The 26707-nt window shown below is 47.4% G+C and overlaps 1 protein-coding gene and 1 long non-coding RNA gene across 2 annotated transcripts; one reads left to right on the top strand and one right to left on the bottom strand.

Moving 5' to 3' along the window:
* Positions 1 to 3050: 3050 nt before the first annotated feature.
* On the bottom strand, positions 3051 to 26137 carry BATF (basic leucine zipper ATF-like transcription factor). Its single transcript, XM_058739722.1, has 3 exons — positions 25843 to 26137; positions 22883 to 22987; positions 3051 to 3606 (listed from the first exon to the last, which is right to left on the bottom strand). The coding sequence occupies exons 1-3, from the start codon at positions 25903 to 25905 to the stop codon at positions 3397 to 3399; spliced, it is 378 nt and encodes a 125-aa protein (XP_058595705.1). The 5' UTR covers positions 25906 to 26137; the 3' UTR covers positions 3051 to 3396.
* LOC131517527 (uncharacterized) lies at positions 4101 to 7123 on the top strand. Its single transcript, XR_009264631.1, has 3 exons — positions 4101 to 4489; positions 5058 to 5096; positions 5447 to 7123. It is a non-coding gene; the product is annotated as an uncharacterized LOC131517527 (long non-coding RNA).
* Positions 26138 to 26707: the final 570 nt, after the last annotated feature.

The raw sequence follows: 26707 nt of genomic DNA, 5'->3' as shown, positions 1-26707 counted from the left end.
AAAATTCTGAAGCACCCAAGAATTCGAAATTCAAACCTTGCCTTCCAGGTTGGTATGCAGGAGAAGAGAACCTGCTTACCATATTTCATATATTTTGTAAGCCTGATTTATAATGTGTAAATACTTAGACATACGCTATGTGGCCTCTGTTTGTACTTTGGCCCCAGGCCCTGCAAATAGTAGGGGCCAGCCTGTTCCACAAACATATTTTACTCGGGCTGCAGGGCGTTTTGAAAATTGAGAGGTTTCGGGGCGCCTGAGTGGCTCCGTCGGTTGAGCATCCCACTTCGGCTCAGGTCATGATCTCACAGTCCGCGAGTTCGAGCCCCGCATGGGGCTCTGTGCTGACAGCTCAGAGCCTGGAGCCTGCTTTGGAGTCTCTGTCCCCCTCTCTCTCTGCTCTTCCCCTGCTCATGCTCTCTTTCTCTCAAAAATAAATAAGCAAAAAAAATAAAATAAAATAAAATTGGGAGATTTCACGTATAAATTCTGATTTGGGCTTTTCTTGACACGTTGCAAGATATGGCAACACTGGGCCTGAACTCCCACAGGGCAGTGTGGGATAGAACCAAAGGGCAGCTGCCTGCTCTAGGCAGACAGGCACTCCCTCCTCAGTTTGCCACACTCCCCACTACTCCCAGCTGCCCTACATGGGCTGAGCTTCATGTATCTGCATTGCCCGCCTGAGCCAAGTGTGGGTCTGTGGCCCACCAGCCGGAGGGAGCGGTCCCTGTTGGGTAGGAGGCTGGGACAGAGCTGGGGGGTGGGATCCATGGTCAGAGAGCTCTGCAAGTTCAAATTTATTCATAGCCTCTCCTCCAGTGGTCCTGTGAGATGAAGTCAGCACTTCATAACTCCCCCAGGCTCAGCCTGATGCTTCCTTGACCAGACTGATCAGAAAGGAGAAGCGGAACTGCCTGGGGTCATTAGAAAGTACAGAATGAAAGAGGAAGAGCAGGTCTCATCAAGAGATGGGAACCGTGCACGTGAGCTCTGCATTTCTAGTTGGGGCCCTGAATGTCACTCAGTAGATGTTCGGCACAGGTCATGTGCTTTCTGTGGGGGTTTCTGGGGGGAAATCACAATGCTAGAGAGGAGTGGGGAGGAAAATCTCTGATTGGAAGGAAGCCTGCCCCAACCTCCCATGAGAGGCCGGGACTTGGTGGAGCCGGCCGTAAAGAAAGCAGGGCCTAAAGTTCTGCTTCCTAAGAACGTGAAAGAAAAATGAATTCTATATGATGCACGTCATGTCTGCAGTCACCATTGGCTTCTTCGCCCTGCCCGGGCCGAGAGGAAACTGATGAGAGGGATCCTCGTTGCCGCGGCCCCTCATCACATAACCCTTAGTCCACGCGGAGTCCAGGAAGAGGAAGCCCCACTTACCAAGTTTTGTTAGGCGACCAAAGGTGAAAATGTCAGACTCTGCTACTAGCTGGGGAATGTCTTCTGTCTCCAGCAGGCTCTGAGCACTCTGGGCATCGGCGGGCACTCTGCCACTCTGGGCATCGGCGGGCAACAGCTTCAGGGTTGAGGGGCCCGATAGTGGCAATGCGGCTTCAGAGGCCCTTGGGTTAGACGCCCCCCCCACCCCGTAGACAGGCCACAAGGAGGTCAGGTGACCACGTGCCGGGATGCTGCGTTTCCAGACCTCTGCAGAGTTCGGCAGTCACAGTAAACCAACACCAGCATGATCCCAGTGGGGCAGGAGAGACGGGGCGGGGGAGGCCCAGCGCTGAGGCCTTGCATCAAACCAGCCAGATCTGTGGGCCAGCGGGTTAGGAGGCACTGCTCCTCTCTTTTCCTTGGGGTCACCATCCCAAGATGGTGGGTTCAAGGGACTCGCCATCCCAAGATGGGTGCTGACAGGGAGACCACGGGCAGTGGTAGTCCCTCTGAAGGACCAAGGGGTGAGTTTGAGGTGGCTGCGGAAGAGGCTGAACCAGACACATCCCGTGGCGATCCCTGTCACTATTGCCCCCAGCTGACTCAACAGAAGCTGCGTGTGGGGGCAGTCCCCACCGTTGGATAAGGCTGCGGCGTGCAGGCCAGTGGGCACTCGACCTGGGGACTTATGAGAGCAGGGGACCTGGAACATACTGGTTTCAGGCTCTGCCCAAACTAGAGAATTTGAAGACCTGAAGACAACCCTGTGTCAGTGAGGCACTTACTGCCCTCAAACTGTGCTCAAAATGGCGGCCTGTGGCGCCCAATGGAGACAGGCAAAGCCGTGTGTGCTTTATCGCAGCTTCTCAAGGGAGGTGGGGTCTTTAACAGGACGTGTAGGTCCATTGGCAGGAAATTCCACAAGGACCTAAGCCACATGCTGCCCCTTGAGAGCACGAGGCAGCACTTTCCCCGTGTTGCCCTTGTGTTCCTAGAATACCTTGCACGGAGCCTGGCATGCAGCATCACCCAAGGCTGTCTTTCTGGGAGGAGCAGAGAAAGTATAGTTGTAAAGGTGAGAGTATCAACCTGAACGACCATTCCTCTGAATGGCATCTTGCACTGGTCCTTCTCCCTGTCTGGAAAATGGCCCGCTGACAATCCAGGAAGCGTGAGGCAGTGAGGAATGGAAGGTGGGAAGGTCATGGTGAGGTGACTGGGCGGGGGGGGGGGGGGGGGGGTTGGTGGGGGGGAACCAAGAAGATGACTACAGGGAGGATTGAAGATGCTTTGAAAAAACCCAGCTCGGGGCTCCTGGGTGGCTCCGGGGGTTGAGTGCCCGACCTCGGCCCGGGTCACGATCTCACGGTTCATGGGTTCGAGCCCCGCGTCGGGCTCTGTGCTGACAGCCTGGGGTCTGCTTCGGGGTCTGTGTCTCCCTCTCCCTCTGCCCCCCTTCCCGTTCACAGTCTGTCTCCAACATAAACATTAAGAAAATAAAAAATAAAAAAACACCCAGCTTCCCAAGTAGGTCACCCAAACCATGGAAAAGAAGAGGTTAGCAGAGTCCCCAGAGCTGAGGACAAGAGCAAAAGAAGGCCCCCACCCCCGCAGAACCTAGGCTTTCAAGGGACTACGTGAAAGAAGAGAACCTCTTGCCAGACCGGTTGCTTTTAAGAAATTTATTTAGAAAAATAACCCTACCCTGCCCTCCTCCCTCTGTGCCATGGGACTTGGGCATCATGTCGGATTTGACTCTGGATTGGGCCTCCCGTCCGCACGGGGGCCCAGCACATGCTGACAGGCGGCCACGCCGCTGGGTGACCTCACACCCTCTCGGCCGGTACAGTCCTGCGCTCGATCCTTGTCCGGGCCTCTGCCTCCGGGTCTCCGCAGGGAGAGAGGGCCCTGAGGAGCGAGGGCGGCCTGGCCACAGTCTGTGTGCCCCTCCCGAGGCCGGCCAGGGCAGCTGGGGGCAGGGGGCTCCGTCCGCCCCCCACCGCCTCTCAGAGCTCAGGGCTGGAAGCGAGGCGAGCTGACGTGAGGCTGGTGGAAGGCATGGGCGCTGTATACCACGTCGGGGGGCGAGGGCGTGCTGGCCGCCAGCACCGAGCACAGGGGCTCATGGCTGCTTAGCACCGACGTGAAATACTTCATCTCTTCCGTGAGCTGCTTGATCTCCTTGCGCAGAGCCGCGTTCTGTTTCTCCAGGTCTTCACTCTCCTGTGGGGAGACAGGTCAGCATCTGAGACTAGCGTCAAGGAAAGCACAGGATCGGGGGAGGGGGGACCGGAGGAGTCCAGACTAGGTTCTCACCGGCACAGCCGTGGGGACGGGCGTCGGTGAATTTTTCTGCACGCGTGGGTGCACGTGTGCACATGTGTTTGCGTGTGTCATATGGGAGTGCCCGTGCATCTCTGCATGCCTGTGTATGCATGGATGCCAGGTCGAGCCTATGAAACTGCTGGAATTTGTCTGTTTTGACCTATAAAGATGGCGGTTCCACATGGTCCCACCCAACAGGCCGCACAGGAATGCGTGTGGGCACGCTCCTTTGTGTGGGTGCGTGTGTACATGGGTCTCCGTGAGTGTGTACGTGGGTTGAGAGTGGCAAGGGTAGGTGAGGGGAAGCTGGTTGGCAGGTTAGAACCTGAAGAAACGGCAGAGAGTTTTTCTAGTTCTGTTTGATACAGGTCAGCATTTCCCAAGCTTGCCGTAGCAGTAGAATTTAAGGGCTTGTCACACAGTTCCAGGCTCTTCGTGAAATCTAGAGATTTGAACTGAATGGGTTTGGGATGTGGGGTGAATTCTGGGAATTCACGGAATTTTTATAAAAATGTTTATTTACTTTTTCTTTCTTTCTTTTTTTTTTTTTTTGAGAGAGAGAGAGCACAAGAAGAGAGGGAGACACAGAATCCGAAGCAGGCTCCAGGCTCTGAGCTGTCAGCACAGAGCCCGACGCGGGGCTCAGAACTCGCAAACGTCAAGATCAGGCCCTGAGCCAAAGGTGGACGCTTCACCCGCTGAGCCACCCAGACGCCCTGGGAATTCGCTGAATTTTATCGAGTGCTCCAGGTCATTCCAATGATCGGGCAAGTTTGCAAACGTGAGTTAAATGCAACCTTAGACTTGTCTTAGTTAGTCAAGCACTAACGAAGTGCCTAAATGTTAGGTGCCTGAACACAGACCATGAACTCAAATGTCCGTTGATTGGCTGGCTGATGACATTAATTGCTGGCCTAGAAGTTGACTCAAAACTACCATGGGCAGTGGGCAGGTATAAGATAACCTACCACGTACAAGGCACCTTACATAACCCATCAGGAGCATAAGCAGCAATGAGATATCCAGGTTTGCTGCTAACGGCCTTCATCCATGAGCCCAGGGTTTCTTTTTTAAGTGGCGGAGGGGTGTACGACCGGCCTTACCCATCAAGCCAGCTCCCATCTGTCTGTGAAGGACAGATGCAGGCAGGCTCAGCCCCAGCCTGGCATTTCCTGTATGTGGCGTTGAGTTAGAAAATGTGGCTAGGTCGGTACAAAGGAAACCCCTATCTCTAACATGGGGTGGGGGTGGGTGGGATACTCAGACCCACGATGGTGGGGTCAGAGGCACTGGCTTCTTCGGCAAGGTACGGCTGGCTCTCGCTAATCTCACCACTTGGCTGGTTCCAGGCACATCCCGGAGGCAGGGCATCCCCTCTTTACCGAAAGGTAAGAGAAAGCAACACATGAGACTGGGTGGGGGGTGGTTGGTAAGACGGGAACTGGGGGCCGGGAGTCCTGGCCCCTTCCTCTAGCCCTTTTCCTCGCCCCCTCTGAGAGTTTCCACTGGTGACAACGTTTACTGTAAATTCTGTGCTCTGAAGAGCCTGGGCAAACCCCGAGGCAGAAGGGAGGGGTAGGGTGGGCGGGCCACAGGGACCAACCGCGCTCTGACCTTCTCCCCGCCTAGAGGCAGGCCCAGCTTTCGGGAAGTGACAGCAGGTTCTTCCTCCCCGAGCAAGCTCTGCTGAGCTCTCTCTAGTTTTCTCTCCCCGCCCCCCGCACCCCCTGCCTTGCAGATCCCAGAGCTCTAGGATGGGGCTTCACCACTGCCGCTGCCTCTAACCAGAAAACAACCCCCTGTGACAAGAAACTCATCTTTACCTCGGGAAGCAAGACTGCTTCCTGCTAGGGCCCCAGAGAAACCAGCACTGCCAGCCCAGCAGCCTCACTGCCAGCCCGGGGCAGCAGCCAGCCAGACACTGGCAAGAGGAAGAGTTTGACTTCCCTTGTAGAAGGAAGTGGCTGATCTGGGGCCTCCTCCCAACATGTCCCCACCTGCCAACGTTTGGTCCACTCTGACCCTCCCTGGGGCAGTCATGCCCCGGAAGGGACTCACACGGGGACAGCTGGCAAAGGCCGTTAACTCGGAGGAGCAAGGATCACATCCCCCGACTTCCCTTAACTTCCCAGTGGCAGCTAGCAATCTAGGACTCAGTGAGGGGGGACGGGAGCAGAATGTTTGGGAAGGAAATGTTGGCCTCTCACACGCATGTCTTCTGCTGCAGTCAGGGAGCAGTGAGCTGGCTCACAGTGAGTTTGGGCTTCCCTGGAAGCTGCTTTCCACTTTTTGGAATTCACTTGGGGCCCTCAGGCTCCTCACAGGAACCCTGAGATGGACACGCTGAGGCCAGCTGGCTACCATTATTCCCACTTCTCAGATGAGGCCAACTGAGACCCTGGGACAAACCTACCCCAAACACCCCCTCCAAATGATTACAGGCTGGTGGCAGCAGCCGCTACGAGGAAAGGCTTTGGAATTTGACTCAAGACACTTATTTTCTCAGAGGTTCAGACACTTTAGCGATTGACCCAAAGCCCCATAACCATACAGGGTTATGCAGAGCAGGGATCGGCTGGAGGCTTCCCCGCCCTCAGCCCCATTCTTCTAGCATACCCAGTGCTTCCCCCAAGAGACTGGTAACTGACGTGACCAAAGGTCTTTGGAGATCACTAAGAAGTCTTCAACTGCCCTACAGTCTCCCAAGAGAAAACAAGGTCTTGATTTGGGTGATCTTTAGACACTGCACTGGAAGCCTGAGTTAGTCATACTTTCCAGTCACAGAGCTGATCATCTGCCTCCTGCCCAGAGTTGGGAGGGAATCATCCATCCAGCTACGCTTTGAGAGGGCTCACTCAAGGCCAGACCTTCTTCCACATGCACAGTGAGGTCCAGAACATACAACAACAGTGGGCTCCATCCACAGTAACTGGGGACCGGGGTCCTGGCTGGGTGAGCCCATGACTCTCTTTTCCCTCTCTGAGCCCCAGTTCCTGTTAGAACGGGAAGACTGGACCTCAACAGTGGTTCTCAACCTTGGCCACACATTGAGATCAGTGGGATCCCTGGAGCACCTTACCAATACCAGTGCCTGATTCTGGTTTAAGCAGTCTCGGGTACAGCCTGGGCATTTGGGTTGTTAAAGGCTCCCAGGGGATCCTAATGTGCCGTGAACACTGCCAACCATGAGAAGGAACCATTAGCTTAGAAGCTCTCCAAGCCCTCTTCGCCTCTGGAATATCTCAGAGTCCGAACTGACTGAGCGTATTAACCTCCAACCCCCACTTGTTGGGAAGGGGTGTGCGTGAGTGTCAGGGAGAAGGCTGTTGGGAGCACAGGGATGTAGACTCAATTTATATGAGAAAAATGAGTGGAAATCAATTTTGTAAAAGAATAACCTAGCTTGACGTAATAATTTTTATTGAATGCTGCCACGTAGCAATCACTTTTCGAAGTATTTTAGTTATCATCATATTTAATCTTTGCCATAACCCGATCGGGTAGATAATGTTATCAGACACATTTTACAGAAGAGGACGACCTAAGGTACAGAGAGGTTAAGTAATTCGCTCAAGGTCGCACGGCTCGTAAGTTGCAGCAGCAGGACTAGAATGAGGCAGTCTGGCTTCAGAGTCTGTGCCCACCATTTTCTCTTGCCTTTGACATCTGTTTAAATCGTATGACGTTTGGTAATTATCCTGTGAGGCCTTGGCCCTGTTGGCTTTGCCACTTCATCTTCCCTCTTTTCCCATTTCTTGCAAGTCCGGGCGATACGGTTCACAATTCACCCTCACCTGTGAAGCTGCCTGATGCCAACCCTGTCATGAACTACGAGCTGCTCGGGGTGGTTAATGAAGAGGCTTCATGGGGGTGTGGGAACATTCTGGGAAATTCCCTACTGGAGGGGCCGAAAGAGGGTCACTCAAAGAGCTCTCAAATGATGGGGAATCCCCAGGCAGTTCCCTTACCCACAGGGAAGCCAGTGAGGACCAAGGCCAAGGACAGGCTCTGGCCCAAGGCTCTGGCAGGGACTCTCCAGGCATTCTGAGCGGGCCTTGGTCCTCCTTCCTGCCAACTCTGGTTTACTTCTCTTTGAATCACAATTTCCAGAAGAGTGAAAATAGTCCCGGGTGTTCCTCCTCAAGAGAACATGCATTCGTTTATCGATTGGGTGACCTTTCAGCCCCCACCTACACTTAAGCAGGAGAGTAGTGTGTGAAGCTTATCCCTCGCACCCAGCTATGTTCAGCCTCCTGCAGTTACCAATCCCCGTCCACAAAATGCAGATACAGAGTGGAGCCCGCCATTGCTGGAGAAATCTGCGAACTGACAGGTAGGACATTTCCGAAGCCATGGTAGGCCGTATGCCTACCCCTCCAACCAATCTGGGGGAATTAGCCCCAACTTCTGGTCCTCACCCGATGAAGAGAGAAGAGGAAACACTAAACCACAGGCCTTTGCACTGAATAATGTACAAGTCTGATTCTGGAGAAATTTTTACTTTCTTGCCATCCTAAACTCCTCCCCCTTGCTTTCCTCCAGAGAGGCTAGAAAACAAATTCACCAAAATGCTCCGCTTCCCTTGCAGCTAGGCATGACCATGTGACAGATTCTGACCAATAAGGTGTAAGCAGAAGTACCTGGGGGTGGGGCTTCCCTTTTAACTGAAAAAGCAAAGCCTCATCAGGACAAAAGCCACCCTCCCTCAACACAGATTGATGCCTGGAGGTCCAGCAGCTACCTTGCAGCCTTGAAGATGAAAGCCACATACTGAGCATACCTGCACAGAGACAGAAGTAGCTTGGGTCTTTGATGACATTCCTGCCTTAGCCCTGGTCTGTCCAATTCGAATTCCTTGTGAGAGGACTCCTTCTATTACTCATAGCTAAATGCAATCCTGGCTGATATCTCAAGTTAGAAAGTTTATCACTAGCAAGCCCAATTCCAAAAAACAACGGATAATTGCCATGAACACAAAGGTTTGAATTAAGTTTTGTTTTGTTTTTTAAACCTGCCAGGCCTCTGGGACAGTGTCTGGGTATAAAACCCCTACAACTGTACTAAACTCACTCCACACATTCTACCTCATGCACCTGACGGGCTTCAAATGTCACTGCTCCCCAGGTCTCAACCCTGGCTGCATACTGAAGTCACCTGAAGAGCTTCAGAAAATCTTAATTCCTGGACCTCACTCCTGTGAGAGGTTCCAATTTGATTGTCCTGGAATGGGTCTCAAGCGTCAAGACTTTTAAAAATGCTCCCCAGGGGCACCTGGGTGGCTCCGTCGGTTAAGCATCCGACTCTTGATTTCAGCTCAGGTCATGATCTCCCAGTTTTTTGGGTTCGAGCCCCGCGTTGGACTCTCAGCACTGACCACGTGAAACCTGCCTGGGATTCTCTCTCCCTCTCTCTCTATCCCTCCCCCCCACTTGCACTCTCTTTGTCTCTCTCAAAATAAGCTTAAAAAATTGTTTCCCAGGTGAGCTTCATGAGCAATTAGCTTGGGAATCATGTTCGTAGCTGATTCCTCTTTTTAAAAATGTAAGAATATAAATATGGGCAGTGTTTAATTTTATTAAAATGTATTTTGTATATTTATATTTGTATTAAATATTTTTATTTTATAATATATAGTAAAAATAGCATAATACAAATAACTTTAGAGAGATGGGAGGATGTTTCTAAGTCAAAAGTAGGCATTTCCTGAAAGTAAATGCCTATTTAAGGCAAAGGCCTTACTATCCCAATTGCTATTATATTTGGTGAAAACAATTTCAAGTAGCCCAGAACAGTTCATTTTTATGACAGAAGAGCCAGAGGTAGGACATCTATTCGAATCTCATTAATGATAACTTGATCAAACCAGGTACCCTTTAAATTGTGGAGCTCCATGAGGGTCTATCATTGCCTTCACTGCTTTGCCATCATTGATTAGGACAGTGCGAGGCACATAGTAAGTGTTCAATAAAATCATGTTGCTTGACTGCCAGCTTGAAGTCTCTAATAATTTACCAAACCCTGCTTATGAAGAGTCTACTAAGTAAATTTATGATGTCCGTGACATTTCCAAGGGAGTGTTTAACTAAGCATTTACTAGCCTTTATAGCTTCTATTCTATAACAAGGATAGTTGCAAATGAGTGGAAGAGATTCACTTTTTTAAAAAGGCCCAGGTCAAATCCCTACTCAGCAACGCTTTTGTTCCGCAAACTGAACCTATGCGTGGGAGTAGCAGAATGAGCACCATTTTAGGAACTCTGCATATAATTTCCTTAGCTGGAACCTCGCTTTCCCCATCCATTCCACACGAAGGAGACTTGAAAAGCCAGGCCTGTGCTCTTAACTTTTTACAAACTGGAAAGTATTATTATATGTGACGTCATATTATTATATATGACGTCACATATGACTTCATATATAATAATACATCTGATATCTCCACCTGATTGATTTGTAGGAACATGCCAAGCGCTCTGCGTTAAACAAATGAACAAATATAACCTTCTCAATGCAAAACAAAACAGAACAAATGCAATATTGTTCTGCTTTTATATTTACTCTGCCATTTAACTATCGAACAACCCAGGGAGGCGCTATTGCTTCCCATTTTGTAGATCAGAAGTTAGGTTCAGATATATTCCCCAGGCAGATCTGAATTAGTTTTGTTGACTCTCCCCACCCTACTCCCCACCCCTACCCCTACCCCTACACCACCCCCAGCGGGCTTCTGCTCCCTGCCACAGGCTCCTTCCTGAGTTCCTTCTCCTGGTCTCAGAGGCCTGGGCCCACAAGGCATATTTTCTGACTCTTGGCCCTTTTCCAACACACAGTTTGGCCTCAAGGCTCTGCTGAGCACACCCTTTCCTCAGGTCCTCCCAGTCTCCTTCTACGACCACGATCTGTCAGGGCTTCAGACAGACCTTCCTTTGCTCACTGTCCCCACCCTGTCCGTCCATTAGTTACATTCAACATCGCACTATTTGATTTTCACTGAAGTACTCTTCACTTTATGTGTTGAGCCTATTTGTCATTTATTTGCCTGTTTTGTTTCTTTTTAAAAAAAATTTTTTTTTAACGTTTATTTATTTTTGAGAGAAAGAGAGCATGAGTGGGAGAGGGGCAGAGAGAAAAGGAGACACAGAATCCGAAGCAGGCTCCAGGCTCTGAGCTGTCAGCACAGAGCCTGACGTGGGGCTCAAACTCACGATGAGATCATGAGCTGAGCCGAAGTCAGATGCTCAACCAACTGAGCCACCCAGGTCCCCCTACTTGCCTGTTTTCTAGTGTGACTTCCAGTTGAATGCAAGGTCCATGAAATCAGGGACTCTGTCTTGTCCCTGCTGTGCTCTCAATGCCTAGAACAAGCCAAGCTATACCTGGCACCGAGGGGGCTAATACATACTTGTTGGGCGGATGAATCATTTCTGCTAACATTGGATCTAGTCCTGGGAATATGGCCTTTGCTTTTATAATTTTCTGGATCACTCTACCCCTTTAGCAGGAAGGCATGTTCTCATACCAGCCGAGGACCCAGAAAATACTTTGGTTAGAGGATCCTCCGTTGTAGGAAATTGCATTTTGGCCTCAGGAATCCAGTCCACTCTGCGTGGCCCTGAACTTTATCTTCCTTTTGAATTTTGATAAGAGCTCAGGTCACCTTCCTTGGTTTCCTGAAACCAAGAATGATGAGTCGTGTGCTGGGACAGTTCCAGCACATACCTGTTGTCCTGGTGTAATTCTTACTAGTGCTGTTTTTGCTTCCAAAAGTGTTCCCATTTGGAGGATAAGTGGTAAGATTTACTAAAACTTGACCCCCACATTCTAGCTCAGTGATATCATCTTTGTCCTTGTCCTCACTGTCCTCCGGAGTTCACTCAGATCTCTATTTGCCCATTTTTGTATGTTTTTAAATAAAAAAATATGCAGTATAACTACCTTTAAAATATTTTTTAAAAATCATACCCACCCATGATTCTAGTACTCTTAACACAAGTGTTTGCATTTGCACATGTTGCCCTCTTGCCCTTTTTAAGAAACACAAACACTCATTTGTATGAAATCTCAATCGTTGTACAGAATACAATTTGTATTTCACTTTGTCTTGACTTTGTCACCTCTCCATAATCACCATAATTATCATTTTTATTGGCTCTGTCATCAAATGGAAGATCCGCACTTTACCCCAAATGGTTTTTTAATGTTGGACATTTAGGCTGCTCTCAAAATGTTGCTATTGTAAGTAATACCACAGTGAACATCTTGGTGCATTCTGGGTTTTGTTCGGTTATGTCCTAGGATAAATTTGTAGGAGTGAGATTAGCAGAGCAAAGGGCACAATCAGTCTTCCAGTTCAGGGCTGTATTGCAGTAAAAGGGTTATGTAAAATATACAATGTTACCAGCAGTGAATACATGTGTCAATTTCACTCTAACCCCATTGGCATTTAGGCACTATAATTTTAAATAATTTATTTGGCCAATTAGCCTTTTGAGGGTTTCTTAATTTCGTTGTAATGTGACAAGTTATTGACAATGAAGGAGGAAGAATCTTCTATGGGTCTGTTGCCTAGAACAGCATTCTCAACCAGGGACAATTTTGCCTCCCAGGGAATATTGGACAAGGTCTGGAAATATTTTTCATCATCACAGCTCAGGGGTGAGGTGCTGCTACTGGAATGTAGGGGTTAGATTTTACATTTTACAGTGCACGGGATCCCCCTCCCCCAACAAAGAATTATGCAACTCAAAATGTTAGTGGTGCCGAGGCTGAAAAGCCCTTAGTGTGTATCATTTTCACAATCAGAATAGAAAATTGGGTTATTTTCATTTTGGTAGGAAAAATGTTACGTAAGTTTTCTGTTCATAGCTTCTGCCCACTTACCTATTGGAGTCTGGATGTTTTTCTTAAAAAGAACGTTCTTTCTATGGTATAAATATGACATCTGCATTTATTTCTTTTGATGCAAGTATTTTCCCCAATGTATTACTGTCCTTTTCATTTTGTATAGCAATTTTAAGACCTTTTTAACATAAAGGAACGTTTAAACTTCAGGCCCTCTCAACCCGGGACTCTCTTTCTCATCACTTGCTGTATATGCTTGGGCTATATTGCTCAAGATTGGCTAGGTCATTCAAGCCTTCTGGTTAATGGTTTACTTCTTGGCTTACCCTTTGCAAAAGGACGTGTAGGAGCAACACCCTCTGAATAATAAAGTCCTATTCAACAAAGTGGTACAAATCAAAAGCAAATGGTGGGCAGGCAAGAGGTTTAGGTTTTTGGGCGTCCTTGAGAAAGACCTCAGTGTCCCCATTGGTTACATGGCAGGTTGGTTTGCAGCATTTCTGAGTTATCTTTTAATTCTGTGATTGTATATACAAGGGAATATGACCATAATTATTGTTATACCCCCCCACCCCCTCCCCCAACCACGCTACCACATGAACCCATAATGATGCTCTCTACATAATGATATCCCACAATCTGAAGGGGACTTTGTCCTGTGGAACCACTCTATGCCCCTTTGGAAGCAGGGTGCCAGACTGAGTACTACGGAGGAAACTAAGAAAATCCCCAAGCAGTTTGGGAAAGGACTTTTTGGTGAGATGCTCCCATTCTTTTCAAGAGAGAGAAGTTTGGGTGCTGCTCGCTGAGGACAGCTTCATGGAGACATCTGCTTGAATGGGCACCATCAATTTGTGACCTGGGACCTGTAATCTCATTTGAACAGAAATTCTTCATAAACATCAAGACTGGTATGGAGCTGGCCTCCTTCCAAATATGCCTCCCAAACTTAACCACGCGGACCCATCATCAGTGGTACAAGCATTCGGGGGTGGTAGATTGCCTTGACATGCTTTTCTTTCCCAAATGAAAATAGTCTACATTGTTGTTCTGATTTTTAACATGGTACACATTCGTCACAATAAAAAAAAAAAATACAGAAAAATACTAGGGTAAGATAAGCTACTCAAAACTCATGACTCAGGAATAACTGTATTAGCATTTTGGAGAGCATCTTTCCAGATATCTGTATGTATGCAAACATGCCCCAAACCCACAGATTTTACATCAACAGGATTGTATTCTGCATACTGTTTGTAACTTGCTGTTCTCCCCTCATTGCTATGTCATATGTATCTTTCTGTGATACAGACATACATAGTCATTTTTAGTGGTAGCATAAAATTCTAGTGTCTGCATGTGTCATAATATGCTTAATCCCCTATTGTTGGGCATCTGTCCAATTTTACAGTATTGCTAAAGTGTTTACTGATCATGATGAACGAAGCATCTTTGTGCATTTTTTTCTTCAAACATTTGTAAGTGGAATTGCTGTGCCGGAGTATTCTTATGTGAGATGTTAATATTTATTGCTGCACAGCCTTCTTTAAAAAGGGTTTCAATGGACATGTTGATACATTGCATCGAGACTTTACTTTCTTGACTAGGCCTAATAATGGAGGAGGAAAAAGTGTGAATTTTGGAGGTTGTTGCTTAAAGAACAAAAAAGTAAAGTTAGGAAGAGACCGAAGGAGGATATCAGAGAAGGTGAATATAACTTCGTGAGAGTCCGAAGGAAACAGGCAGTATAGCATCATGGCTAGGGAGATGGGCTCTAAAGTCAGGCAGACCTCGTTACAAGCTGTATGATCTTGAACGAATTACTTAACCTAAGAATTATGAAATAAGGCTTTTGTGCAGATTAAATGAGATACTACAGGTAGAGCCATTAACACCCAGCGCCTGGTACATAGTCATGTATTTAATTAATGTTTTCAATTAAAGGAAATTCATAGCAATAGAGGACCAAGAGAAGTGACTATTTTCCACAAATGGCTCACTGATTTTCGCTGAATTTTTTAAGGGCAGAACTAGCCAGACATTCCTTCTGTGTTTTGTTTTTGTTTTTGACCTATGCCTTCTCTATGCAAATAAGCCTTATGGCACCGTCTTCCAGAGAGAAAAGTGAGAACTCCAGGAGTGAAAAAGAACCACAAGCAGCTTTCTCTTCCAGTCCTCCCCAGACGACCAAGAACAATAGTGTCATTCTAAGGAGGCCCAGGGGGTTGACATCTTTGCTCAACTGTTTTTCCTCCATTACTCAATCTTCCTCCGATTGTAAGTAACTTAATTCTCACAGCATCAGTTCAAAGCTTCACTTCACGCATAATTTACACTCAGGACATTTGTTATATGTGGCATTAAAGATATCTCCTGGAACCTGGAACCCTTTTTCTTTTTTTAGACTAGTATAAGACTCCTTTAGGAGCCAGCCCCAGGAAAGCACCTTTCCCACCCCCAGCTAAGGGAGTACTCACAGTTCCAGCTTGCAGATTTGGCCCTGTTCCTCCACCTTGCTTCCAGTTCCATTCTGGAGGCCAGATCTGACTTGTCAAAGGCATAGCTCTGGGCTAATATTACTGTCTCCCCATCATCTCTTCTACTTTTAGCCTTTTCATGAACAAAGCTTCTCAATTGATCTCAACTTTTCTTTTCCACTGACCCAGGACACTGACTCAAAATCCTTCAAGCCACTACAATCAACCAGGATGGCCACACAAGGGACACTGATCTGCCATTCCTTATAGTGGTTTGTCCAGTACTGTAGAAGTTAGGGTCACTCATGACAAATCCCAACTTATAGTTGATTCTCCCAAAGGACTGAGATATTTATGTCAGATGCTCAAGAGATAAAATGTCACAGAGGAAGACTATTCAGTGTTTGAAATCAAAATTAAAAAAGAAATCATCCTGGGGCGCCTGGGTGGCTCAGTTGGTTGAGCGTCTGACTTCGGCTCAGGTCATGATCTCGCAGTTTGTGAGTTCGAGCCCCGTGTGGGGCTCTGTGCTGACAGCTCAGAGCCTGGAGCCTGCTTCGGATTCTGTGTATCCCCCTCTCTCTGCCCCTCCCCTGCTCATGCTCTGTCTCTCTCTGTCTCAAATAAAAACATTAAAAAAAATTTTTTTAAAGAAATCATCCTAATGCATATGTAGTAATGACTGATGTCGAGAATGTAAATATGTACATTATAAACATAAAAGCGCATGATAAAAACAGCCAAGCTGTATAAAAAAAGGGGAAAAGGCAAAGTATCTCTCTTTTGCTTTAGACCTTTCATCCTACTTTTCAGAAATAAATATTAACTTTGGGGGAAAACCCATGTGAAAAATTTTAAGTTCATACACATATGCACATGTATGTTTTTCTTTTTATTAAAAACATACATGGGAGCAAACTAGGTACCATATCCACCCCCTTTTTAACATAAGCGTATAGAAGCTTGATAATCTTTCCAGATTAACACATTCGATGTAACATTTTGACAACTTCATAGTATCCCATTGAATGGACAACTATAGTTTATTTCATTACTTCCTCACCCATGAATATTTAGCTTGTTTCCAGTCTTCACTATAACAAACAATGCAGCAATGAGTGTCTTCACGTGCACATAATTGTGTAATCTGTGAGCATGTTTGTAAATAGACTCCCAGATGTAAAATTGCTGATATTTTACACCTGAGTAAAATGAGTTACAGGGTATGTGCACTTGTAATTTGGATGGGCTTTTTTTTTTTTAATTTTATTTTATTTTTACATTTATTTATTTTTGATAGAGACAGAGCACAAGTAGGTTAGGGGCAGAGAGAGAGGGATACAGAATAGGAAGCAGGCTCCAGGCTCTGAGCTGTCGGCCCAGAACCCGATGCGGGGCTCGAACCCACAAACCATGAGATCGTGACCCCAGCCGAAGTCGGACGCCCAACCGACTGAGCCACCCAGGTGCCCCTGGATGGACTTCTAATGGAGTTGTACTGACATATTCCTACTAAGTAGTATGTGGTGGTGCCTGCTTCTCCGTAGCCTTGGCAACGTCACATATTAGCAACATTTTTTGTCTTTGCCAGTCTGGCAGGGAACCTTCCGGTTGCTTTAATTGTCATTTCTCTACGTGAGGTCTAGAATCTTTTCCATATTTATTTGCTATCTCTTTCTCTCTTTCTGTAAATTGCCCATTTATAATCATCGCTCATTTTTCTTTTGGGTTGTTAATCATTTTCTTATTCATATGAGCTCTCGTGTGAAGTAAATATGCCCTTTTTTGGTCATGTGTATTACAGATATTTTCCCCAATCTGTGATTTGCCTTTGATTTTGCATAGAATATTTTGAGCTGTATAGAAATTTTTATTTTTTATGTATAAGGGTAACGTATATCAGTTTTTGCCTTTACGGTTTCAGGGTTTTGTACTTTATCTGGAAAAGTCTTCATTCCAAAATAATTTTTCAATATTCTTTTTTTTCCCCCAAGTTTCTTTAGTGGTTTGTTTTTTTGTTTTTTTACATTTAATCTGTGTGCATGTTGTATGAGAAATGAAGACTCTAGCTTTCTTCCTCCCAAAATGGCTAGCCAGTTGTCCCAATTCTATTTATTGAATAATCCAGCTTTCTTTCACTGGTTTGAAAAGCTATCATCATCATTTTGCATTTGCTCTGGTGTCTAGATTTTAGGAACTGACATATGTATTCGGGTCTTAAATTTCAGTTTGTTTTGGGGTCTCTTTCTATATTCTGTTCTGCCCAATGTTCTGCCTTTTCCACATTGTTTTGATTTCTATATTTATAATTCAGCTAATCTTCTTTAATTACCCTCCTCTAAAATTTTCCTAAAAGCTGTCACATGGTTGTTTTTCACCAAGAACTTAGAATAGCTAATCTAAGTCTCTTCTAACTGCCAGAAAGTCCTATTGGGTTTTTATTGGGATCACATTAGGTTAAATTGATAGATTTATTTCAGGAAAATTGCTATCTTTACATAAGGCATATCTTTCCACTTATTGGAATGGTTTTTTTTTTTAATCACTTAGAATAATTCTAAAGTTTTAAAAAATTGAGCCCTGCATATTTTTTGTTAAATATATTCCTTCCTTCCATTTGCCATTATTGGTATTATATATGTATAAGGAAAAGTATATATATTTTTAAATATATATATATATATATATATATATATATATATATAAATGTTTTTTAATGTTTATTTTTTTAACATTGATTTATTTTGAGAGAGAGTGTGAGCAGGGGAGGGGCAGAGAGAGAGGGAGAAAGAATACCAAGCAGGCTCTGTGCTGACAGCACAGAACCCGACCCGGGGCTCAGTCTTACAAATTGTGAGATCAGGACCTGAGCTGAAACCAAGAGTTGGACACATAACCAACTGAGCCACCCAGGCGCCCTCATTGTTGGTATTATAAATGGAATCTTTCCTCCCATTAAACTTTCTAATTGGTTGTGGTTTACATATAGGAAAGTTTTTACTTTTTGTGTTAACTTTGAAAGCTGACCGGATTTTCTTATCACTTTTAATAGTTTTCAGCTGAAAATTGATCCACTTACTGGATCCACTTATTAGCTACTGATGTCTTTTGGAGATGAACTGGTCCAGTATGTAAATGAACTAGAATTTAAAAAAAATTTTTAATGTTTTATTCATTTTTGAGAGACGGAGAGAGACAGAGCATGAGCGGGGAAGGGCAGAGAGAGAGAGAGAGGGAGATACAGAATCCGAAGCAGGCTCCAGGCTCTAAGCTGTCAGCACAGGGCCCCACACGGGGCTCGAACTCACAAACTGAGAGATCATGACCTGAGCCGAAGTCGGATGCTCAACTGACTGAGCCACCCAGGCGCCCCTAAATGAACTAGAATTTAAATAAAAACTTAAAAAAAATTAATTAAAAAACATTAAAAAGGAAATGAACTGGTCAAGATGTGCCTTTCTCATTTTTCACCAATGCATCTACTATGCCTAACAGATTCCATGGTTGTCTGCAGGAGGAAAGGAAATAAGTGTGGTAAGGGCTTGTGTGGAACATCCAACAGAAGAGAATTAAAATGGAATGTCGACTTTGTTTGTTGATATCACAATTATGAAAAGAAGCACCTGATCCAGTTTACATGACGGGTACTCAATGCCAGGGATGGTATAAAACTAGCATAAGATTAAACCGTTGTGGAAAGAGGCTCCTTCCCTACTCTATTTTATTTATTTTTATTTATTTTTTTTTTTTAATTTTTTTTTCAACGTTTTTTATTTATTTTTGGGACAGAGAGAGACAGAGCATGAACGGGGGAGGGGCAGAGAGAGAGGGAGACACAGAATCGGAAACAGGCTCCAGGCTCCGAGCCATCAGCCCAGAGCCTGACGCGGGGCTCGAACTCACGGACCGCGAGATCATGACCTGGCTGAAGTCGGACGCTTAACCGACTGCGCCACCCAGGCACCCCTCCCTACTCTATTTTAAAAGCAATCACTATACAGCATGTTGGTATAAGCCACTTATAGGCTAGATACTGAAAACGCTAAATAATAAGTAACCCACACTCTCACTGCAGAAATGAAGTAACGCTTTTGGTATTTTAAGAGAGATTAGTGGCAAAGCTGAAACCGAGAAAATGACATTACCCCAGCATATGAGGCTAACACAGTAATGCAAGCATGGCCCTTATTTGATACGGTACTCTCAGTCGCTGGTCTTTACAATATTGGTAGATGGATCTACGGCTATGTCTGAAGGCCAGAGAATGGTTCCAGAACTTCAACAAGTGGAGCCAAGCATGAACTCAAGAGTAAACCAAGCCCTTGACCTTAAGGATGCTAGTGGTAAAACAGAAGATTTTTCTACCTGAATCACAAACATAATTAAGAGGATAATGGATAGAGAAGATAGGTGATTACTTCTAAGAGGAAATGACCATTTCAGACCACAGCCAAACCCTCTGCTTGAAGGTGGCAGACGTATATTATGTGGCTGCCAAAAGCTTTTACCTGAAGTCAAGAAACAAGTTGCACTGGCTGTAACCCCCAGGCTAGCTACGCAAACGTATGTGACCCACTCACTGGGCAAAAAGTGAACCTGACCACTGTGGTGCTCAAAGGAAAGGAACGAGGAGGAGTTTGTCCCCAGATGTGGGGAGGCTAGGAAGGAACATTCTAGAGACTGTGGTTGGAGGTGTGGGTGTGGACGTGGTGACTGCATGACTTGGGGTCTCCATGCATCCCAAACCCAGAGATTCTCTCACTCTAGCCATGGCCAGTATAATCAAGATGGGCCAAGTCTTCTGGTTCTGAGTCTTGTCTTACAGAGAAAGAGAGAGAGAGAGAGAGAGAGAGAGACAGACAGACAGCTGCGTCCATTGAAAACTTTGCCATAGCAAAGAAAATATATGTCCCCCTCACTGATGTGTCTCTGGGCTTGAATGAAGACCAGTGGGTTGAATTTACAGGGAAACAGTGGTGCAGCTCAAGATAGGGAGGACTCTTCTGCTCAGGTTAGGAGGGAAGGAGTTCTCCGACAGAAGTGAGCAGGCATACGTTGGGGACCATTTCAGCGGTGTGTGTGTGTGTGTGTGTGTGTGTGTGTGTGTGTGTGTGTGGTGGGGGGGGAGGGGGGCGCATGTAGAGGAATCTTAAGGATCAAAAGTGTGTCTGAACTTGCCAGCCCTTAAGAAATCTCTCAGCCCTGAGATTCTGCAATGTATATATAATCTTGTGATAATTTAGCTTGCTTCTATAAGAATAACTATTATTAATATTACTCTTATTATACTTAAAATTTTTGAGTATTATATGCCAAGCAGTGTGTTCAGCTTTTTAGATGCACTATCTCTATGAGGTAGTTACTGTCATTTCCCATTCTATAGATAGGAAAATTGAGTCTAAGGGAGGTTACCAACATTTCTTTTTTTCTTTTTTTTTTTTTCAACGTTTTAAATTTATTTTTGGGACAGAGAGAGACAGAGCATGAACGGGGGAGGGGCAGAGAGAGAGGGAGACACAGAATCAGAAACAGGCTCCAGGCTCCGAGCCATCAGCCCAGAGCCTGACGCGGGGCTCGAACTCACGGACCGCGAGATCGTGACCTGGCTGAAGTCGGACGCTTAACCGACTGCGCCACCCAGGCGCCTCAAGGTTACCAACATTTCTAAGGTCAATCACACAGATAGCAGGTGGCAGAGCTGGGATTCAAACCCTGTGCTTCTGACTGCACAGTCACTGAGATATACTTAATTCACACTTTTTTTTCTTTCTTTTTTTTTTTTTTGTTTTACTTTTGCAAACTTATAAAGCTTATGGCAGTTTTACAGTCTCAGAACATTGTCTACTTACACAAAAAGCAAGGCTTTATCCTTTCCCATTTTTTTGATGTTTATTTTTTGAAGAGAGAGAGACGGAGCGTGAGAGGGACAGAGGAAGAGGGAGACACAGAATCCGAAGCGGGCTCGAGGCTCTGAGCTGTCAGCACAGAGCCCAATGCAGGGCGCGAACTTGCCAACTATGAGATCACAAGCTGAGCCGAAGTCGGATGCTCAACCGACTGAGCCACCCAGGCGCCTCTATCCTGTTTAATTTTCATTTGTTTGTTTGCTTGCTCTAAAGAATATTGAATTAGAATCGGAATCTGATAGAGACAAGTGCATGATCGTAGATTTTCAAGCTTAAAATAGTAAATTGGAGAGTGGGAAGGGCCTAAGCCATAATGAAATCACAGAGGATATAGAAGTACCAGGGTCACCAACAACTTAACATTTAGACGGCTGGTCAGCATTATCGAAGAGAAGAAAGAATTTGGTGTTCATTCATTTATTCTTTTTTCGATTCGACAAATATTTATGACCTTAAAACTATGTTGGGATGCAACAGAAGATATGCTGAATACACTTCTTGTTTTCTTTTAATTTTTTTTAACATTTATTTATTTTTGGGACAGAGAAAGACAGAGCATGAACGGGGGAGGGGCAGAGAGAGAGAGGGAGACACAGAATCGGAAGCAGGCTCCAGGCTCTGAGCCGTCAGCCCAGAGCCCGACGCGGGGCTCGAACTCACGGACCGTGAGATCGTGACCTGAGCTGAAGTCGGACGCTCAACCGACTGAGCCACCCAGGCGCCCCTGAATACACTTCTTATAAAACACAAGCACCAGTTCAGAGATGTTGGTGCAGACTATTCTCGGCTTCCCTGCCAAGCTAAAAGAAGCATCTGTTTTCCCCCCTAAAACTACATCTTACTCTTTCTTGAGAGCATTAAAACAACTATTCCAACTGGTTGATTGCCACGGTAATCTTTCAAATAAACACAAAGCATACTTCTTGCCCTTTGTACCAATTGCCCTTTTTACCACTGAAAGACATTACGAGGATGCTCGAGGTTCGGGAATGGTTCAGGAGGAAGGAGAGGAAGGCCGAGCTGCTAGAGGAAGGGATGAAGGGATGGAAGAGGAAGGAGCCAGTGAAGAAAGAGCTGGCAGACTAAGGGACCAAGGAAGGGGCAGAATGAAGAGAGGGAAGGCGGTCAGGTATGGGTGACAAGGAGGAAACACTGCTCTGGCACACGGCCAGAATCCAGAAACGTTGATCAGAGCCCTGCTCTGCCAGTAGCACTGCAGCTCAGCACCACCCGAGGCTCTTGCTCAAGCCAGGGGTCAGGACCTTCTCTGGAAAGTTCCAGGCTAGAGGCAACTCAGTCAGGACAGTGACCGTCCCAGATAAGTGTACTTGAAACTGCCTCTTTCACAGATCCCTTGGGATGTCATGAAAGATATTTCGAAATAAAACTCAACGATGTTCAGGAAGGTGAAGTAATAAGGTGTGGCCCCCTATGGAGGCCTAGCCCCAGATGCAAGGACCAGGGTGGCTGTCAACTGGCCTCCTAGGGGATGAGACCGTATGTGATCCTAACGCTGGGCTCCTGGGTTCCCCCAAAGTGCTTCACACCGTGTAAATTCCTCCCAAAGACAGTCCTGCCTTCCTTCTGCAGAGGCACAAGCTCTCTCTGCCTCCTCCATCTCCAAGCAGGCCGTTCTGGTTCCACCCAGCCCTCCTCTGGGCCTCAGGTGATCAACTCATTTACACTTCATGCCCTCTTGGGGGTCAGGAAGAAGGGCTCACTTCTCTATCAGCCCCATGGCTCATGTTCTGCTACAAATTTTTCTCCATACAACCATGGGAGAGCCTCTCCTCCACACCGCACCCCACAGCCCTACCCTGCCACTCTCCCCCGCCCCTCCCCACATACACATCCCCACGCAGACAGGCTCAAAGCTGTGGTCCAAGCACCCATGAGTGGTGGGGAGCAAAGCCCAAGGCTCAAGAGAATGAAGGAAGCCCTGAACACTCACCAAGTGCAAGGTGTCAGCCTTCTGTGTCTGCCTCTGTCGGCTCTTCTGGGCAGCAATGCGATTTTTCTCCCTTCTCTGAACTTTTCTCACATCATCAGATGAGTCCTGGGAAGCAGACAAGATGGGAATGGGGTGAGTGTGCTCCTCCCTTCTGAGTTAAAACAGGTTCTCCTGCCGTTCGGTATCTGTCCGTCCATCCTTGTGCATCTTTTCATTAGCCCATTCACTCCCTCCTTACCTAAAGGCTGGGCCCGAAAGAGAACCTTCCCCACACTCTGTCACGCTCTCTTACATCTATATAGGTATGCTGGCCAAAAGCTACAGGAAGAAGAAAAAGACCCTGGGGCCTAGATAGGGCTGTATTTGGAAAAAATTGGTTAAGGTGATGAAGTGTGTTTTATCACCTCTCCAGCCCTCTAGGGCTGCTCCACCCTTACTCTTTTCGGCCTAGAATTTTCTTGCTGTTTTTTTTTTTTTTTTTCAAAACTTTGTTGACACCAGCTATGTGACGACTTCTGTGAAAATGCTTTTTCAGAGGTGCTCTTGCTTTTTAAAAAAAAAATTTTTTTTAATGTTTATTTATTTTTGAGAGAGACAGAGAGAGAGTGGGAGAGAGAGAGAGTGGGAGAGTGAGGGAAAGGCAGAGAGAGAGGGAGACACAGGATCCAAAGCAGGCTCCAGGCTCTGAGCTGTCAGCCCAGAGCACAATGCGGGGTTCGAACCCACAAACCGTGAGATCATGACCTGAGCCCCCCAGGCACCCCAGAGGTGCTCTTGCTTAAGTCCTCAAATCTGTGAAGTTGATATTATCGTTTCTAATATGTGAGGAAACTGAGGCTCAAAGGGCTTGCCCGAGAGTTCACAGTAAGCCAGGACTTATGTCTTCTGCTGCTAAGTCTGATGCCTTTCCAAGCCACTCCCCACCCCTCACTGGTTTGTACCCATGTGTCTTCTGCCACATCGCTAGGCTCAGGTCCCATCCCAGATCAGTCTCTCTTTCCCCCTGCATTCCCTTCATTATGCTCAGTGACCCTGACATTCCCCGTGGCTCTGAGCACAATGCCTAATACAAACTAGAGACTAAGAACAGCTCTAATGGTGGAGATTACCTGGCTGTGGCAGGTTGCTGATGGGTGCTTAGGAGGACAAGAGGACCTCTGGTGTCCTCTAAGTATATCCCACAGATGGACATGTCCTCTACGTGGGCAGAGAGGTTAGCTCCAGCTGTCCCCCAAACACTGCAGGATAGGTGTAGGAGCCTGAGTAAAACTCTTCCACCACCCCTACCCTGTTCCCTCTCAGGTCCACACGGGACAGAGGGGCACTGTTCCTGGGGCAAGACCCTGTGCTCTCCAAGCGTGTCTCACCAGCATGCCCAACACTTCCAGGCCATCGCAGTAGGAGGGCATCGGGTCAGATGGGAAGGAAGTGCTTTTCTCTAAGGGGCTGGGAACCCAGATTACCATGGAAGCCATGAGTAATTTCCTTCCTAAGAAGAGTACAGACTTCCAGGCAGCCCAAGCCACGCTGATACCATCTGGAGCAGAGGACTGGATTGTTTGCCCTCTAGAGGTCTCTGCTATGACGTCTCCCCACCTGGTGCTCTTCTGTGCGGTATTCATGACAGATGCTGTCTTATATGTTTATATACTTTTATTTTGGCTGCAGCATCTTGAAAGCCCTCTTGGATGTCTATGCTAAGCAAAGAATGTGGTTTTTAAACCACAGAGTTGGGGAAGACATTTTAATCTCTTGATGTATTAGGTGAGAATGCAGAAGCCTTTCTATAGGGAGGGATGTCAAGGAAGGTGGTGAAGAGAAGTCTCCAAAGGTTTGGGGTCAGGGTGCCTGGGGGGCTCAGCTGGTTAAACGGCAGACTCTCGGTTTTGGCTCGGGTGGTGATCCTGCAGTTCATGGGATTGAGACCTGCGTCAGGTTCCACGCTGACGCTGTGCCCAGCCAGCTTCTGATTCTCTCTCTCCCCCTCTCTCTGCCTCTCCCCAGCTCATGGTCACTCTCCCTCAAAATAAGTTAAACTTTTAAAACATTTAAAATAAAATAAAATAAAATAAAATAAAATAAAATAAAATAAAATAAAATAAAATAAAATAAAATAAGCTTCGGGGCTGGCAAGGGGCCCCTCCTGTTGGCACCCCTCAAGCTGAAAACTTTTGACTCCGAAGTCACCATCTAGATTCCAAAACGCCCCCAGACTCTCTACCTCGACCGCTCTGCTTTCCCCGGAACTGAGCCGAGCTGAGCTAGAAGTCAGTGCGTCCGTCAGGTTCTAGTACTGCCTTCCGATTGACCCTTTCCTCCTGTCCAGCGGCCACAGGGGAAAGAAAGAGGCTTCGAGGCTTCGCGACAGCGCCCCAGCATCGCTCTCCGCTGGCCGTGCTGGTGGCAGGGGCAGGGCCCCTGTAGGTCCTCCTGAGCCCGCTTCCCCCTCCGTCTAACTTGCTCTTTTTTCTTCTTCGCTCTTCCCCGTTGCCTCTCCCTCTCCCTCTCTCTCTCTCTCTTGCCCTGCTGGCTGCCCCCACCCCCCCACGCGCTGGGGCCGGGGGTGCCAGCGGCCTCTGTGATGCTGTGCCCCTCGGGTTTCTCCCGCCTTGCAGACAAGTGGACCCTCTCTCCTTGGAGAGGCCGGGGTTCTCTGATGCACATGCCGCTCCTGGCTTCCTAGAAAGCTTCGCGGGGTGAGGACCCGGCTGAGGCGGGGGCGGTGGGCCCCGTCTGGAACCGAGAGGAGAAGGGGCCCTGGTGGAATGGGTGCGGGACGACGGTCCGCGCAGACAGGCGGCTGAATTGCAACCACCGTCGTAAGTCTGACGGGGTGTTCCTGCCACCAGCCACTTCCTCGCGCCCCGGGGCTCCCTGGGCAGCCCAAGGAGGCCTGGCCCTCCCGCTGCCCGCCCCCTCGGAGACGCAGACGGTGGGTTGCAGGGAAAGGGGGACCCTACCTGCTTGCCCGGGGGAGGAGAGCGGCTGAAGCTGGAGTCGCTGCTGTCCGAGCTGTGAGGCATGGCTGCAGTCTTCCGGGCTCTCCACTCAGCCCCCGACGCGCCCGCGGGCTCTCTTGTCACCAGCTGGCCTCCCTTCCTGGCTGCTCCCGGGCCGCCAGCCCACCCCCCTGCACAGGTCCCTCCTCTGCCCGCCCTGCAGCCACCTCTGACCCCCGCGTCCTCCTCGCTCTGGGGTGCAGAGGCACTGCTCCCCACAGGGACATGTCGCTCGCTTTGGGGCTCGTGCGCGCGCGCTCTCTCTCTCTTGTGGTTTCTGGTAACTCACACTGGAAGTCACATGGGCGGAAACTTAAACAAGGTAGAAGTTAATTTGAGAGAAAATACATATCTGGGAAAAGACCCACAGAATTATATGAAAGGAAGACCAAAAAAAAAAAAAAAAAATACACAAAACCCCAGATACCTTCTGACTGTTTGAAAGGCAGAACAGCTCTCCTCAGTTGATGGAGATAAAAGAGAAAAACAGCCCAGGCAGGGAAAAACCCCAGCCAGAATTAGCAAGTCCGTCTCCTGTCAACAGGGCAGAAAGGAGAGGGAAAGAGTTTCCATTGTCAGCCGACTTGATTTTTCAACCAAAATAAAGCAATGAGACTGGGATTTCTCTCTGGTTTTTACCCGAAAGCGGCGACGCATCCGTCCTGTGACAGGCCTCCCTCACCCCCCATGCAGCCTGGTCCTTCCCTGACTGCCTAACAGAAGAGGCCCGGCGAGCTCTGGAAGCCACCGGCGCGGGCTCTAGAGTTGATGTCCCAAAAGTCTAGGCGTCACCTTAGCAGCCGGTTGACTGAAGGGAAGAGATGCC

The sequence above is a fragment of the Neofelis nebulosa genome, chromosome 7 (assembly GCF_028018385.1).
Source record: "Neofelis nebulosa isolate mNeoNeb1 chromosome 7, mNeoNeb1.pri, whole genome shotgun sequence".
NCBI lineage: Eukaryota > Metazoa > Chordata > Mammalia > Carnivora > Felidae > Neofelis > Neofelis nebulosa.
The sequence above is the reverse complement of the archived record's forward strand: the minus strand, read 5'-3'. Positions and strand labels throughout refer to the sequence as shown.

Coding starts and splice junctions, on each gene's coding strand:
- BATF (XM_058739722.1), bottom strand. CDS start 25,905: ATGCCTCACAGCTCGGACAGCAGCGACTCCAGCTTCAGCCGCTCTCCT. Junction 22,988..25,842: donor CTCCTCCCCCGGGCAAGCAG/GTAGGGTCCCCC, acceptor TCTGCTTCCCAG/GACTCATCTGATGATGTGAG. Junction 3,607..22,882: donor AGGCTGACACCTTGCACTTG/GTGAGTGTTCAG, acceptor GTCTCCCCACAG/GAGAGTGAAGACCTGGAGAA.